Here is a 16,451-nt window from a genome sequence, read left to right on the forward strand (position 1 = left end):
CCTATCAAATATCCAAAAAAAAAAACTCCTCCCACATCCCCTACAATTCCCCAATCCTCACTCTAATCCTCACTCTAATCCTCACCCCCAACTCATCACAAACACACCGAGCATTGAAACCATCAATTTCATAATCATAATATTGTATCCTATCTCCCTATCACTAGTTCAGATATCCCTCCCTTCCTCCCTCACTTTCCACACTTTTCATACTTTCCTGCCATCCACCAAGCCATCCATCCATTCATCAACCAGGTAGAATGCCATTACAGCTTTCCCAAATACCCACCCATCCATCCATCCACCCACCCACCCATTACCAAACCAAATTACCAAAGAGAGAAAGAAGAAAAAAAAGTATTTCGTAACTTCATTAAACCGTGCAAAATGCATACGTATTCAGCAGCAAAAGAAAAAGAAAAGGAGCAAGAGAAAGAGAAGAGAGGGAGAAAGCACAAAAGCTGTACGTATCGGTAGGTATCCTAACTAATGTATCTTCCAACTAGAAAAGCAGAAGACGAAAAGCAATAAAACGTAAAATTGCAGCTGTAAATATCATCATCGTATGAACCATTTCCATGTCCAATATCCCTCCCATGAATCCCTCCATGTCAGATACAGTCTAGATAGCCATGCCGTGAAAAGAATTCAAAAAGTAAATTAAGAAAAAGTACAATTTCTGCCTGCATGAAATTAACGAGCTCCGTCCAACCAGCCACAAGGTAATATGTGTCAACGCCATTCATTAATCTATCTCGACTCAATAAACGCTCGAAATGCGTGATATAAAGCAAAGGTATTTATTGTCAAAGTGGTAAAAAATTAAGTCAGGGTAGCCAACATGGCTCTAACCAATTTTGGTGGAGGAGCTGTGAAGAATAAGCGGGTTAGCTCTCATTCACAAAAACCACCCATTCCGATCTCAAGTGACCCACCTCATTCAGGCAAGACACCTAACGATAGGCATGTTTAGGAACACTGATGCTCATCCTACCTTTTCGGTCCTTTTCGATCCTAACACCTCCCTCAGGCTCCACAATCCTTTCCCTTCTTACAACGGTCACATCTCTACCATCATGGATTTCCTCTTCATAAAGTACCAACTGGCTGTCGCTATGTCGGGCCCCTGAACGACGAAGACGCTCCGCGCGGCGCAACTCTCGGTTAGCGCGTCGATCCGCTTTGAGTGCTTCCTTCTCGGCCTCGAGAGCTTTGATCTCAGCTCGAATGGAGCGTTCATCCTTACGATGACTATGAGAGTGTGATAAAGTCATTGCACCGATAGGCTCTGTGCGCTCGATGATCTCCCGCTTTTCGTAAAAGACGCTCTCTTCGTCTCGCGATCTAGGGCGTCCTTCCAATATGACGGGGTCATTATGGTGATGAGTATGGTGGCTATGGTGACTATGATGAGAGTATGTGCTTCGTGCTGGAGATGGAGAACGTTCGACGATCTTAGTGGATTCGTGGATCTCAACATGCTGTTGAGGTGGCGGTGGTGGTGCATATATGACTGGTTGAGGTGGTGGCGCATATACAACCGATGCGGGAGGTGGCACCCATTGAGCTGGAGTTGGAGGTGGATGTGCATAGTGAACTGACTCTGGCGGAGGAGGCGGGTAGTGAACTGACTCTGGCGGGGGAGGATAGTGAACTGACTCTGGAGGAGGCGGATAGTGTACGGATGGAGGAGGTGGAGGAGCATGGTGTACAACTGATGGAGGAGGCGGAGGGACATGGTGTACAACCGATGGAGGAGGCGGAGGTGCGTGATGTACTACTGGTGGTGGGGGTGGTGGAATAGTGAAGACCTCCGTACGTTCTTCGATCACAGTTCCAGCTTCTGATCGGCCACCTGACATTTCGAGTTCTGGAGCAATGAGGTATGTTGTTAGAGTTGTCTCTACCTCTTTCGTCTCTTCGACTTTGACTTCTTTGGAAGCATGGGGTTAGGGGGCATTTTGGTGCGGCGATGAAGAGTGAATGAAAGATAGATACTTACTCTCAGCCGCTTTGTATTCCTCACTCAACTTGATGACCTCATCAATATTTTCTCTTCCAAGTGCCTTTTGAATGATGATCGTGTCACCCTATACATGTCAATACGATTTGTCTAACGGATACATATTTAAAATGACTGACCTCTTCTTCGAAAGGATAATCCAAATCGATGATAGCTTTCTTGCTGACCAACCTAGCTGGCATTCTTGTCTTTCCCTTCTTAGGGAACTCACTTCTTACTGATATCGTAGTACCACTATCAGATGAGCTAACGCTCTCGCTTCTAACGCTTCTTGTGGCAGTCGAACGACTCTCCTTGCTATGACTTCTGTGGCTTCTTCTCTCATGGCTGCCTCTTCTCTCGTGACTTCTTCTCCTTCGTCTGACGATTTCTCTTTCTCTAATTCTTTCGGGATAAGCTCTGAAGTCTTCATCACCATAGAAGTCGGGTTCTGCGACCTTGATTTCGTCGTAATCTCTCTCAGCATATCTTCTAGGTGGGGGCAGTCCTCTAGCTCTTGGTAGTGGAACAGGTGTCAAAGGTGGTGGCCTAACATCTGGGCGTCTGGCAGGTGGACCATACTCATCCCTCAACCTCTCGGCTTCTCTCTCATACCTAACCAGCGGCTTGCGGTCAAATGTATCAAGAGAACTCTGTCTTCTCAAAAATGCGGGTCTGCCACCAGCTCTTCGAGGAGGTGGTGGGGAATCATCCCTTTCCCTCTCTCGCTCTCTTTCCAATGTAATAGTTGTAGATCTTTGTCGTCCTGGTTCTGGTTCACGTTGAAGCCTGGGTGAATCGTAATAATCCCGTTCGTCGTAATGTTCTCGCTCCTCTTCGTATCCTCGTGGACCTCGACGTTCGTAAACATCATCATAAGACCGTTCTCGTGTATGGCCACCTGTAGCTCTGAGAAATCGGGAATCTCGTTCGTCTCGATCGGGTGCGAAACGGACTCGGTCGCGCTCCGAGGCGAACCGTTCACTGTCCCAACGGTTCCCCCCACCGCCACGGCTGCTTAGGGTTTCCGAGGAATTTCGATAAGGATCACCCATTCTAGACATGATTTCTCGAATTTAAGTTCGATTAAATCAAAGTGAATGGCGTGAGAGTTGGATTTAGATTGTTGAAAAGTTGAAGAGTTCGAGAAGTTGTTGTTCAGCTGAGGGATGTCTTATGCGAAATGACCCAGTAAGTTGCGATGGTGAACTCGTACCCCGCTTAAGTGATCAAAAAACGTGGGTGGATGGTAAACCCAACCAAAAGTATCGATCAGAATCAACCCAAAAGACGTTGCTTGCCGGAGATGAGAGGTATAGAATTTTCACGATATGAAAATAAGGAGGTTGGAATATAAGAATTGTGTTAAGGTTCGAGAACTTGTGATTAAAGTTCTTTTTAGGGAAAAAAAGGAGACGGTGGATAATTCTTTCGAGGATGTGGGATTTTGAATTTTGACTTTTTGGGGAGAATTTGGAGGTTGGAATTGAAAGGTTATGAGCGAGTGAGCAAAGCGTGCAAAGCGATGCAAAATTAACACAAACAGGTTAAAGTGACGAAATATTCAAGGATTCAAGGATTTTGTAACTTCAAGGATTCAAGGATTCACTCATGGTTTACGCAGTGTTGACTTCGTATTAAGCAATATCATTGGGTTGATGATATCTGGTATGTACCGATGCACCTTTGCTGCCCAAGGAGATCATTACACGTGAAAGGTTTCTGAATGGATAGAAAGATTCTCTCTCTCCCTCCCTAGCCCTAGTAGGTGTATGTGTGTACTTCGTATGTGGATGTATGTATGTTGATGGAGTATAAACTGTCTCCGAGTAACTGTATAGGTATGCGTATGCTTCGTTGTCTTGCGTTGATCTATTGATTTATGTGGTCAAGTATGTATGCATGTATACCTTGATATATAGGTAATAACCATTCATTGTCTGGAACAGGATCGAATTGTATGGTATTGGTGGCCTTTCTGGTCTCTTCACCATCTGATTTGATTATACCTCGAGTACGATATATGAAGTATAAACCTAGATGGATATATATATATATATATATACATATACACATTCACTAGATAGACACTAGGCGTATATCATAATACTCCGTATGTACTCTCTCTTCCCCTTTGCATCGAGTTTTGATCTCTATCTTTATCTTCATTCTCATTTTGATTCTTCGCCGGCAGTGATCCAAGAATATCCCCACTGCTATCTTCCTTCCCAGGTATCATCCGTGAATGGGTTCCACAAGGCACAGGGCTTTACCCAAGGGTTTCCTTACCGTCCCTTGTGGGAAAAGATTCTAGGGCCAGGTGACGTAGATGGCGATCAGATTAATTACTTTTGAATCTTATGCCCGAGTATCGATACCGAGTAAGTACCAGGTACGATGTACGATGGAGTACACATGTAATATATCTGACATGATATCAAAAACATTAGCTACGTATGTACTACCAAGCATAAGAAGGATGAGTTTGTAATCTTCTGGGAAATGAACATATATTCATATATTCATCTAATAATATAAGTAGGTACCTGAAGTGATGCCCAAATTTTAGCTACCGGTAACCCTGAGATTAATAGTTAGATCTTTCTAGCAATCATTAAAGTGCATCTAGCTTAAGATTATCAACGCTCGCCACGGTGGCCTATCGTCACATGACTCGTTAACCATCTAAAATACCAATCCTTATATATATACACCTAGCATCATCACAAAAACACACCTAGGCATGATAGTCCAAGTTCCTCCTTCCCACGGCACTAGAGTCACACTTATGGCAACACTTCTAGTCTTCTACCCGGCCCGTCCCATCCCACTATTTATTAGTGTTCAGCAAAAGAAAGAACGCGAACGTTAGCTCTTCTTCGATTTGGACGTACTTCAAATACTACTTGGGAGAATCCTGCGTGGATCTGAGAATATCACCCTCCATCACCGTCTGCATCAATAAGAACCATCTGTGATTGAAGTCAATCGCCCCGTTTCAAAAGAATTTGATCAAAGGTCTCTGATACTCTGGAAGTCCACAATTGAGATCTTAGAGGGTCCCTTCCGATACTACCGGGGATTCTTTCTCGTGCAGATAACAATTTTGGTAAGGCGAATAGCATTTTGTCATAGCGAATCAATCGTGAAAGGCTTTTGCTACAGCGTGCCATCGTTACCTTCATCCAGTTGTCATCAGCTGACTAGGACGACACTTGACAAACTACCTAAGTTTATACCATACCTCGCAAAACATCAAGTCCCTTCTGTTCAGTGATTTGATCCAAGTATGAGCTTCTACCCGAGGATGTTCCGATGGTGGAGTGATAAGACACTCTCTATTCGTAAAAGAAATACGAGTCGGAATTTGACCACCTTGATAACACTTTAACACTTTTGAGAAACTCGATTGTTTCCCTCGAATATTGATTGCGATGAGGCCTTCTCTTCAAATATGACTTACATAACTAGAAGCTAATGACTCCTTTGATCTATTTGGAAACATTTTTATTACGTTTATAGTCCAGTTATAACTCATTTAATTCAAGGGATTTCAATGGATAATTGACTGGTCAAATTCATACTGTTTTTTCCCCTACGAATACGCCGTATCTATCTGATATTCTTGAGATTCTTTGAGGTGCAAACTCTGTGAAACTTATTTAGAAGTGGATTGTTCAACCAAAGAATCGAGGACTGTGTTGTCATGTATGTAAACATCCGATAAATAGTTTCTACATCGCATCGCCTCAAATCTTTGACAATGTTCAAACATTCGCGCATATTTGAATCGCCATCCATCCATCCATCCATCCATCCATCAACCAGCTTCGAAGATCTATATAGTTCCGCTTGTATGTCGCAAATTTTTCCGTTCTTCAATCACCCGGAATAGCAAGGTTTGATTTCATTCACAAGGTGAATAGAGTTATCTCGAACCCCACCGGCTAAGTTGTCATTCAGACTATCATTGGCGAGTTAATCTCATGACGCAGGCGGGTGCTAGATCTTCCCCGCATGCAAAATACATCGTGGAGAAGCTTGGCCTTCAACCGGCAGCGGAACGAGATGTTCCGTCTGAATTCGGAGTACAAACCATTTCATACGATTTATACTCTACAAAAGGTTAGTTGTAGACTGTTCCCCGCTGCGTTACAAGGAATCAATTCAAACGATACAATCACAGTTTTTTTTTATCTACCCATTCTAGTCTGTGAACATGTCTACTTTTATATTCTTGCTCTCGGAAAGTTCGGTAGGCCGTGGTCTTTTGAATTAAGTGATATACGTTGATCTTCTCTCAACATCATCAATTAGATCTTCATATTTTCATCACCTAAATCGTAGGCTTCTTGACAAGTTTTGCAAAGATGGCTTCGTTACGCTTGGCAACTGTGCTTGCTATCGCATCTCTTCTCGCTTCCGTTCATGGAGCACCATTAGCCCAGGATACTCAGAAACACTGCTCAGCAACCTCACACTGGCCAGGTTGGAACAAACTCCAATATGCATTCGTCTTGTGAGAAACTCACCAAAAAACAATGTAGAATACACATACTAATTATACTAGTGGGGACTCTTACACGCAGACTGGCTTCGAGACGAATGGGACTCAGCCGACACCGACCAATCCACTTGGAAATCCTACATATCCAGGTTAGAAGACCTTCGATTTGATATGCCTCTAAGTAGCTCTGACTTCTCCTAGGCTATACTTCTTCCAATGGTCCAAATTGGGTAGATTATCTCACAGTCAATACAAACAAATCTACCGTGTTGACGTATAATTTGGCGTATGGAGGAGCCACCGTCGACTCCGATCTTGTAGCACCTTATAAACCAGAAGTCTCATCTATTGCCAATCAAATCGAGAACCAGTTCTTCCCCACTTACGCAGGAAAGCCAGAGATAGCTCCATGGTCATCTGACAACACCCTTTTTGCTCTTTTCGACGGCATCAACGATGTTGGTAATTCGTATTTCCTTGGAGCTCCGGCAACTGCAAACCTTAACGAACGAATCATGGCAGTTTATCACGGTCTAGTAGATGAGCTCTACTACATCGGCGCTCGTAATTTTGCATTTCTGAATGTTCCACCTGTGGATAGAAGCCCATTGTCGATTGCCGGCGGGGCTGCAGCACAAGCCCAGGAAAAGCTTGATATTGCTGATTGGAATAACCGTCTTGCGACACTTGCCCAAAGCCTCAAGAAAACCTTCACGGATGTCAATGTCTTCACAGTTGACGCTCATGCCCTATTCACAAAAGTCTTGGATAATCCGAAGAGCTTTCCTCAGACATCTGTCTACCACAATACCACTGCTTATTGCGTCGCGTACGAGAAGTAAGCTATTCCCTTCATCACTCGGTTGATTTTAACCTGCTAACCAAATTACTGCAGTGGTACGCCGACATCAAATTATAGCGATCCATCTTGCTACATACCTGTCAACGAGTATTTCTGGTTGAACTCATTGCATCCTACCTATCCTATGCATGACGTTCTGGCACAGGGGGTTGCAAAAGTGTTGGAATCGGGACCTAATGTTTGTTAGAGACTTATTTGTATGCGCCATGTTGAAGTCTAGGGATCTTTTTTAGTATTGCAATACGTACTGTTCTACTTGACTATCGTCTTCGTGCCTGCTCGTATAACTACAGCGAAAAGCTCTGTATCCTAACCTTTCCAATGTAGTTCTCCTAAACATGTCGCTTCGATTTTACCTGCAAACAGTCTTTCTTGTTTCTCTTTTTGTAAGCCCTCTATGTCTTGATCATTTTCCTTCACTGGTATCAGTAAGGCCACGCGTGATGCTCAACGTCTTTGCGGTGAATTATTCCCTCGATCGATCTGATCCCAAGACCCCCGGGATCGACTATATTTTTTTGTACAACCACATTGTCAAAACAAGACGAATGAACTTCCCTATCAACATTTCCTATTTCTCACCAACCCACACGAAATCTTCCGGAAATTCATCCCTAATCCGTACAGCTCATTTCGAGACATTTCGCAATCACGTGGATCGGGATTCCATGACCCAATTGGGGTTAGAATATCTTATCTCAAGCTTATCGGACCCCTCTATCCACTTTTCCAAGCTTTCATATTTCGTTGGAACAGCTATCAAAGTCATCGGTCATAGAATCGGACGAGCTAGGATTTGTCCAGCCATACGATAACCTCACAATCCTCTTGAGAAATGTAATGAGAATACCACTTCAGAAACTTTCATGCGCTGGTCTGTCGTGTCTTGACCCGATTGATATACCAAGTCCCGCTCACGCACAGGTACCTGACGTTCAGTGGAGATACGCGTAGCAGATATATATTTGGAGCTTCCAGTCCCCCCATCACCTTTCTTTCTGTATACCGCTTTCTGTTGCTTTTCTTCTTGTAAAAGATCCTTTTTTATTCTGAAATTCCTTCAAAGAGAATCAAGAGTCTCAATTGGATATCTGTCTGTTGTCTTTCTTCTCCCAATTGACTTCTGCAATTCGCTAGAATGGCTTCCAATAGACTTCAATCCCTCGCATATCACCTCGCCGCAACTTCCCCTCCACCTCATCCATTCGATCCTCTCTCCAATGCAGAAATTGAGAAAGCAGTTCAGATTATCCGGGCTGAGAAGGGATCCGTTCATTACAATGCCATCACATTATATGAACCTCGCAAAAAGGAGATGATGAAATGGCTCGAGAGCCCAGAAGTTGTTCCAAGACCAAAGAGAATCGCAGATGTGGTGGTTATCGCGCCAGGTGGTAAGGTGTACGATGGCTTGGTTGATCTGGCAGAGGGAAGAGTTTTGAAATGGGAAAACATTGATGGTGTACAACCTTTGGTATGTTCTCAACCTATCCTGAGCAAACAAAAGCTGACAATAAATTCAGATCACCATGGAAGATCTCCAAATTGTCGAGCATGTTGTTCGTAAAGATCCCAAGGTCATTGAACAATGTGTGTTGAGTGGTATTCCAGCGGAAGATATGCACAAAGTGTATTGCGATCGTGAGTCCCCTGTATTTTCCCTCGTTTACTCCCCTTATACTAAGCGATAACAGCATGGACCATTGGTTACGACCACCGATTTGGCAACAACGTTCGTCTACAACAAGCCCTCATGTATTATCGACCACACATGGACGATTCGCAATACTCTTTCCCCCTTGATTTCTGTCCTATTTTCGATGCCGAAAAACAAAAGATCATTCACATCGATATCCCTGAGATTCGAAGACCCGTGAACAAGGCAGCGCCAAACAATTATCACCCAGCGAGCATTGAGAAAGAGGGAGGGTACAGGAAAGATATCACTCCAATCAATATTACACAACCATCTGGCGTATCATTCAAGGTCAATGGTCGAGAGCTCAACTGGCAAAACTGGAACTTCCATGTCGGATTTAATTACAAGGAAGGTATTGTCCTCAACAACATTACATACAATGACAAGGGTACTGTCAGACCTATATTCTACAGACTTTCTCTCGCCGAGATGGTTGTTCCTTATGGTAACCCCGAACATCCACATCAACGTAAACACGCTTTCGATCTTGGAGAGTATGGAGGAGGATACATGACTAACAGTCTCTCTCTCGGCTGTGACTGCAAAGGTGCTATTCATTACATGGTACAGTCTAATTCATTCCAGCATGAAACACCCCCAGCCATTTCTAACTATAGATAAACTAGGACGCTGCCTTTGTAAACCGTGCAGGTGAGAGCACCACCATCAAAAACGCCATCTGCATCCACGAAGAAGACGCCGGTATCCTCTTCAAACATACCGATTTCCGCGACGAATCCGTCATCGTCACTCGCGGCCGCAAACTCATCATCTCCCACATCTTCACCGCCGCCAACTACGAATACTGCGTCTACTGGATCTTCCACCAAGACGGCACCATCCAACTCGAAATCAAGCTCACCGGTATCCTCAACACCTACTCCATGAACCCCGGCGAAGACACCAAGGGCTGGGGCACCGAAGTCTACCCGGGCGTCAACGCGCACAATCATCAACATCTCTTCTGTCTGCGCATCGACTCCAACATCGACGGCCCCAACAACACCGTCTTCCAAGCCGACGCCCTCCCCGGCGCCGGCGCCGTCGGCTCCCCCGAAAATCCCTACGGCAACGCCTTCTTCGCCCAAAAAACAGAATACAAAACCGTCAACGAATCCATCTCCGACTACGACGGCGTCACCTCGCGCACCTGGGAAATGGCCAACCCCAACAAACTCAACCCCTACTCCCACAAACCCGTCTCCTACAAACTCGTCAGCCGGGAGGTTCCCAAGCTCCTTCCCAAAGAAGGGTCGCTCGTGTGGAAGCGCGCCGGCTTCGCCCGCCACGCCGTCCACGTGACGCCCTACTCAGACGACCAGCTGCATCCCGCCGGACGCCACGTGCCCCAGACATCGGGGGAGCCCAGCGCAGGCTTGCCCGAGTGGATCGCCAACGGCGAGGCGTCGATTCAGAATACGGATATTGTGCTCTGGCACACGTTTGGCATCACGCACTTCCCCAGTCCCGAGGATTTTCCCATCATGCCGGCCGAACCCATGACGTTGTTGTTGAGGCCGAGAAATTTTTTCACCAAGAATCCCGCGCTGGATGTGCCGCCTAGTTACTGCAGTACGCCGAGCAGTGTGGCGGCGAGTAAGGGTGGGGAGGCGAAGAGCGTGTTGAATTTGACGGATGGGAAGAGTAGGTTGGTGGATGGAAAGAGATGCTGTTGATGGGATAATTTCATTCGAGTGAACAAGTTTTGAGAAACGCTGTAATTGAAATTGAAATGGAGGATTGTTTTGGATATTTGGTTATGGCGCCTTGTATATATTGCTGCGTTTTAGGAGCCTTTGAAAATGTTATTTATTTCACGTTATGATATATTCAAATTCTTCCTATGCTTCCCTCTTCGATATCGTTTGCTCTTCAGCACTGCATCGTTATGAATAAGAGTAGAAGTAATCTGCTCCATGAGTGGTGATTAGTACACATTTCTAGCTTCGAGGTAGCTTTTCATTGGCTGGCGGGCTTGTAAGCGAGGATTCGAGCATTGCAGTTTAACAGGCTAATTGACTATGCGTCTTTCTGCTAGGAATATGTTGAAGTTCGCCTTTGTTCAGTGTTGATAATTGGCTGGTATACAGACTTTCAAATACTGCTTCCAAATCACGGTCCGTAGGGAATATTCAAGCCCCAACCCAATACTGGGATAATGTTTCAAAGTCTCAAACGTTCTCATTACTATTACTGCTGCTGCTTTTGCTGCTGCTCTTTTCTCTCGCCACTGAGAGACCAGAAATAATCAACTATAGCTATTTATTAAACAATGTCTTAGAACCTGTCTTTCCATCTCATCTTATTGTACTGTGGTGAACCATTTCGTAGCCCATCTGATGTCCTCATAGAAATCGTATTGTAGTTTCTCATCTCGTGTCGTCTGATTCTTATCTCATATTATTGTATCGTATTGAATCGCTCATAACCATCGTATCTCATCGAATCATCATTTACTTGCAAGCTCCTGCCACGTTCATTTGTATTTGTTAAGTCCAACGTCGTTCCTCAAATCAATATTTTGGCATCCCCTATTACCACGACCTTGGAGCTAAATATATTAGGCATGTTAGTATTCCAACATCTGAACCTTCGCTTCGAATACACCCAAGCTTTGATCATCGAAAATTGGAGGAATAGTCAGTGGTCTTCCGCTGCACTTCTACCACCTTTCCTGAGGCTAAAAGCGCTTCGCTTTCCCATTACAGTTCCTCTTCCATTTGTACCATTTTTGTTCCCATTAACACCGTCACTAATGACTTTTCCCATTCTCCCAAAGAAGCCCTTATCATCTGTGTCATTTCTAGGCATTAGAGCTTTATTCTTCATTAGTGTAGCATATTGAATTTGCCATTCCCTGAGACTCTTCTTAGCCGGACTTGTACAGCACAATGATGCGAGAAACACCATGACCTTCTGAGCTCGTTTATCAAAATCTTCTAGAAAGTGTGCTGGAGTTGAGAAGGCGAGAACAGTCTTATGTGATTTGACTGGGGTCTTCTTGCGAGATCTCTCTAGGAATGGAGCCGGTGAATCAGAATTCGATGGAGAATTTGCTTCTCGGAGTGCTTTACCGGTGCGTCTGTAGTGAGAGGATGGCTTTTCACGTTTTATATCGCTATCTCGTGGAACAGGAAGGGGATTGATGACACAAACATGAAAATCTTCGCTCTGATACCGGTCTGACACGGCTTGAAATCGACCGCACCAGTAAGCAAAAGGCTGAGCGGTATGGACCTGGAGGGTATTTGTTGTAAACTCCGGAATCGGCGAGTATTTTGTTGTCGAGATAGTTGGGCCTGCAGAATGAGTGGAGTTTGACGTTGAGCGATTACTATGAAGCCATTGAATAGAGGATGAGTTCTTGAGAGTAGAGAAGACACCAAACGTTTTTGATTTGGGAAGAGAAGTCGATTCCTGTTTTGGCTCCGGTGTCAGCTCCGATGTTTTAAAAGCAGTTTGGCATGGTCCCGCAGGAGATGTTGCATTGGTTTGAATGTTTGGTAACGCCAAAATTGGTGAAGTGTGCCGTCTTCGTGCCCGACTTTCTTCTCCCTTTTCTATAGCTCTCCTCACTGGAGAATGGAGATGTCGACGACTAGTAGACTTCAAGCTGGATCCTGATGTGGGGCTTGGAATCCTTGAGGAGTCACGATCTGGCATCCTTTGATTTTGAGAATGTGGTTGGCTAATATCCGTACTAGATGCAGAAGCAGTCAAGACAGAGCTAGCAACGGTAGGATTGCTATATAGCGGATGCGGGTAGTAATTGTTGGTGTGTGCAGACCCACGACGACCATGCAAGACTCTTTCATGTAATTCACTTTTGGGGGCAAACGGAACTGGCGGAGCGTTCTCATTGGAATCTGATAACTTCTTGATGTTTGGAGATGAAGCTGAGTATGGTAAATTGCTAACCTGGTTTCGTTTTGACAAAGACGGGGCCGATAAGTTTGGAGAAGAAGACTGTGAATTCTCTAGAAACTCTATGTCGCGAGCTGTCAATTCAGGCGGGAAATTACGTCTTTGATGAACTTTGCCTCCTTTATCATCGGTATGAAGTAGGGATGAGGTCAAAGCCGGTGAACTTGAGGGGATTCTACGTGCTGTTGAAGCTGCGATTTTCGTGTATTGAGAATTCGAGGGTGGACCTCTGGACGAGTGATTCGGCGAAGGGGCACTATTTGCATCGTTGATTCTGGTGCGTGGGGATGACTTTGGATTCACAGGTTCCCTTCCGAGACGGAACCGTGAAGACGAGACCGAAACTGGCGAATTGTTGACAGGCCTACGCAGGGACGATACCGGGCAAGGCAAATTACTGCTTTTGGGGGGTGAAGAAGCTGTACCACGCGAGATTGGAGAATGATGAGCAGTCCTCTTGACAAGAATTGGGAGGGTCTCAACTAGCCATTGCGTGTTTGATCCCCGTTCATATCTGTAAGTAGACCGTTTTGACGAGTTCAAATGACTATCTTCCTCTGATAAGAGACTCGATGGGAGTGCGGCAATGCGACGATGATAGTTGGCCATATCCGTTGATTTGCTCTCTACTAAAGTCTCACACAATTAGCATGCAAAGTCTCAGAAGGTGCATAGAGCGACAAGAAAGTCCTCCAACATTCTCGAAATTCCATGGAAGCTTATTTTAGAAGTGTTTGCCGACTATGAATCCATACATATACGAATACAGATAGACATGATGGAATTGCAGGGTTTGCATCGTACATAATCCAACTCCTGCTCTGTTGATATCGACCTGTTCCAAAAGAAATTGGTAATGAGATGTCAAACTTACGAATTTTGGTTTCTCTTCAGCTTCAAGATATCAAAGCCACTTTATAGACCGGTCGTTTGGGTCGCGAGTCGCAAGCTGTACTCCAGATTCTGGGGTTGTTCTGGTTGAGAAAACAACAATTGAAGATTAAAGCAGAAGGAATGACAAGAGTTGTCAAAACCAAGAAGATCGTAAACCGCTTTTGGGAACCTTGCCAGGCAAATAAGATGGGGGTTTCTTAAGGATTTATCATATCCTCATCATTGCCTGATGCGGAGGCGGCGTGATGAATACCTAGGCAAAAGTTCGATTTCAAAAATTCGATAACATTTGTTGAATGATGAATATCCCCTTCATTTAGGAGATGATAAAAATAAAGTCTGTCGTCTGAAAGATTGGTTGAAATAAGAAGAGATTGGAAGGGAAGGAATCACTGATTATTGGTGAAATTGATTGAAGTCTTTTATTTTAAGAAAAGAATGTGGAAGGTGCGTTCTTAAAATATGGCCGCTATACATGACATCGATAGTGAATTTACAAATACATAATACATACCTACCTGTCCATTCACTTCACTTCACTTACCCCAGAAATTAGGTTAACTAGGTGGGTAATAAAGGTACTGATCTTGGCTATCGTCTGGAACATTAAAACATTCGAATGAAACTTGCAGCATGGTTTGAGGAAAATGGACACATGGTCCTCGGATGGATATATACATCAGCAGCATTACCGCTTCTACTACGAGGTAATGTAATCATGCCCTTGGCACTTAATAAGGGTTTATCGTTTGGTTTAACGGTTTAAATTATACTATTGTACTTTGTCGTCTGTCATCCTATTAGCAAACTATAGCACTGCGTGCGGGTATACTTCATTTCCCTTACTTTCCCCATTCCATCCCTCGATATTGAACTCAAACCTCATATCAGCTTGTCCTCTTTCCAACGGATTGCCTTCTTCATCAAACAATGAGCGCTCTATAAATGTGACATGTCCTTGCCAATCTACGAGAATGATGGTTTGCCTTTGAGTACCGTAAATGCCAGATATAACATTATTGTTCTCGGGCGTTGGCCTTTGCTCCTCCTGATCCTTGATCCGCTCCTCCTTCATCTCGACTGCGGATTCTTCGTTGGATGACGATACCTTCCCGACAGCAGCTGCAATCTCGTCTGCTTTTGGAACTTCTGAAGCTGGGGCTGCATGGCCGATGGCAGGTATGAAGATTGACTTGCGCAGCTGATAGATATACTCCTCAAAGTCCTGACTGTCATCTTTCTTCGGGAGCGTATCGATATCCAGAACAGTGAACAACTTCTTGATTAGCTCCTCTTCTCCAAAGCCATTGAGTACCACTTCTTCTACAACCTCCAAGACCTTTTCCTTGCCAGACTTAATCTTGGGCCAAGTTATTGGATCATCGTAGGAAGTATTACTTAAGCCGTAAACCTCTCCTCTGTTGGCCGCTACCCATGGTACTTCATCTGGGGTTCCGCTGCGATTTGAAATGATTGCTAGAGGTTCCATTTGGTCGTCAGAGGATCTTTCTTTTCGCAACTTCCCGCATACCAAGGAGAACCCGCCGACACCTTTCACTCCATCCCCGTCCAATAGCCTGTGTACAAATTGTTTGGTACTCTCGTCGTTTTCTGCCGTCAACCAAGCCGTGACCATACCGCCTCGACTCCTCGTTCCTTGTACAGGATGATCTTTGTCGTGGGTATTTGTTTCGCGATAATTTGTAAGAACTGCAAAGTTACCAGTCTTCGTAATGCCTAGCCATGTTCCTTGCTCGGCACGTTGAAGGTCTCGACTTGAGAGGATTTCTTGATGATTGGAAGACCACCAGTGTGGCTTGCTGGTCGGGCGAAGAATGAATTCATCTCGATTATCAAGAATGATGAGTGCGTAGGACGGATGTGCGGTAGTTGCTAAGACGATACACATACTGGCGGGTATTATAGGTAGGTATGGATTGTAGACAAGGTAGGTAGATGGATGGGTTGAGTAAAGTTGAAGAATGTCAAGTGTGGCAGCTGTCAAAGTTTATTAGTGGAAGAAAGAAATGTAACCTACCAGAAGGTACGACCTCTTATACGAAATCTCTCTCAGATTTTTGTTGGGAGGAAGAAATGAGGAAACTCAGCCCATATTCCTATGGGAGAATGGATCAGGCCATAAAAGCTCCAAGAATTTCGAGTCTGTACTCGTTTATACTCATTCACCCATATACTTTTCTGGGCGCATTGAACGGCGGGTTCATTACCCCATGATCTTCCCTGTCCTGTACTCGTACACCCGACTAAGTGATCGTTTAGTCATTCCTGGGGTCAGAGCACCAGGTGTAAGCCATTGAGCCATTCCATCATTCCATCATTCCATTCACTGCCTCGACTGCTTGATACTCCGCACGACGTCGTAATGAAGTGAACCCATAAGGCTGTGGGTGGTGTGTGTATACGTACCTACCTCGGTCGCCCTATTTGATTGCCATCATGGTCATTTGTCACGGGTAGATATAAGACTTTACTAAATTCATTAGACTTCACAGCTAGACTTCACAGCTTGCATGTAACATGAAAACTACGCTGAATTGAATTT

The 16,451-nt window shown here is 44.6% G+C and overlaps 5 protein-coding genes across 5 annotated transcripts; 2 read left to right on the forward strand and 3 right to left on the reverse strand.

Moving 5' to 3' along the window:
- Positions 1-267: 267 nt before the first annotated feature.
- Positions 268-3,530, reverse strand: EAF02_000713 (uncharacterized protein). The gene is made up of 4 exons (XM_038896761.1): positions 2,143-3,530; positions 2,003-2,090; positions 995-1,933; positions 268-869 (listed from the first exon to the last, which is right to left on the reverse strand). Exons 1-4 carry the CDS (start codon positions 3,064-3,066, stop codon positions 823-825), a joined length of 1,998 nt encoding a protein of 665 aa, XP_038763620.1. The 5' UTR covers positions 3,067-3,530; the 3' UTR covers positions 268-822.
- A 2,842-nt stretch (positions 3,531-6,372) lies between these two features.
- On the forward strand, positions 6,373-7,558 carry EAF02_000714 (uncharacterized protein; the record flags this gene model as incomplete). The annotated part of the gene is made up of 4 exons (XM_038896762.1): positions 6,373-6,521; positions 6,573-6,658; positions 6,711-7,347; positions 7,405-7,558. 4 exons carry the CDS (start codon positions 6,373-6,375, stop codon positions 7,556-7,558), a joined length of 1,026 nt encoding a protein of 341 aa, XP_038763621.1.
- Positions 7,559-8,130: 572 nt separating this feature from the next.
- Positions 8,131-10,894, forward strand: EAF02_000715 (uncharacterized protein). Its single transcript, XM_038896763.1, has 4 exons — positions 8,131-8,845; positions 8,895-9,012; positions 9,066-9,634; positions 9,697-10,894. The coding sequence occupies exons 1-4, from the start codon at positions 8,510-8,512 to the stop codon at positions 10,744-10,746; spliced, it is 2,073 nt and encodes a 690-aa protein (XP_038763622.1). The 5' UTR covers positions 8,131-8,509; the 3' UTR covers positions 10,747-10,894.
- Positions 10,895-11,710: 816 nt separating this feature from the next.
- Positions 11,711-13,603, reverse strand: EAF02_000716 (uncharacterized protein; the record flags this gene model as incomplete). Its single annotated transcript, XM_038896764.1, has 1 exon — positions 11,711-13,603. One exon carries the CDS (start codon positions 13,601-13,603, stop codon positions 11,711-11,713), a length of 1,893 nt encoding a protein of 630 aa, XP_038763623.1.
- A 1,057-nt stretch (positions 13,604-14,660) lies between these two features.
- On the reverse strand, positions 14,661-15,797 carry EAF02_000717 (uncharacterized protein; the record flags this gene model as incomplete). Its single annotated transcript, XM_038896765.1, has 2 exons — positions 14,661-14,677; positions 14,735-15,797. 2 exons carry the CDS (start codon positions 15,795-15,797, stop codon positions 14,661-14,663), a joined length of 1,080 nt encoding a protein of 359 aa, XP_038763624.1.
- Positions 15,798-16,451: the final 654 nt, after the last annotated feature.

Source organism: Botrytis sinoallii (assembly GCF_014898435.1).
Source record: "Botrytis sinoallii strain Bc 23 chromosome Unknown BSIN_001, whole genome shotgun sequence".
In the NCBI taxonomy this organism is placed as follows: domain Eukaryota; kingdom Fungi; phylum Ascomycota; class Leotiomycetes; order Helotiales; family Sclerotiniaceae; genus Botrytis; species Botrytis sinoallii.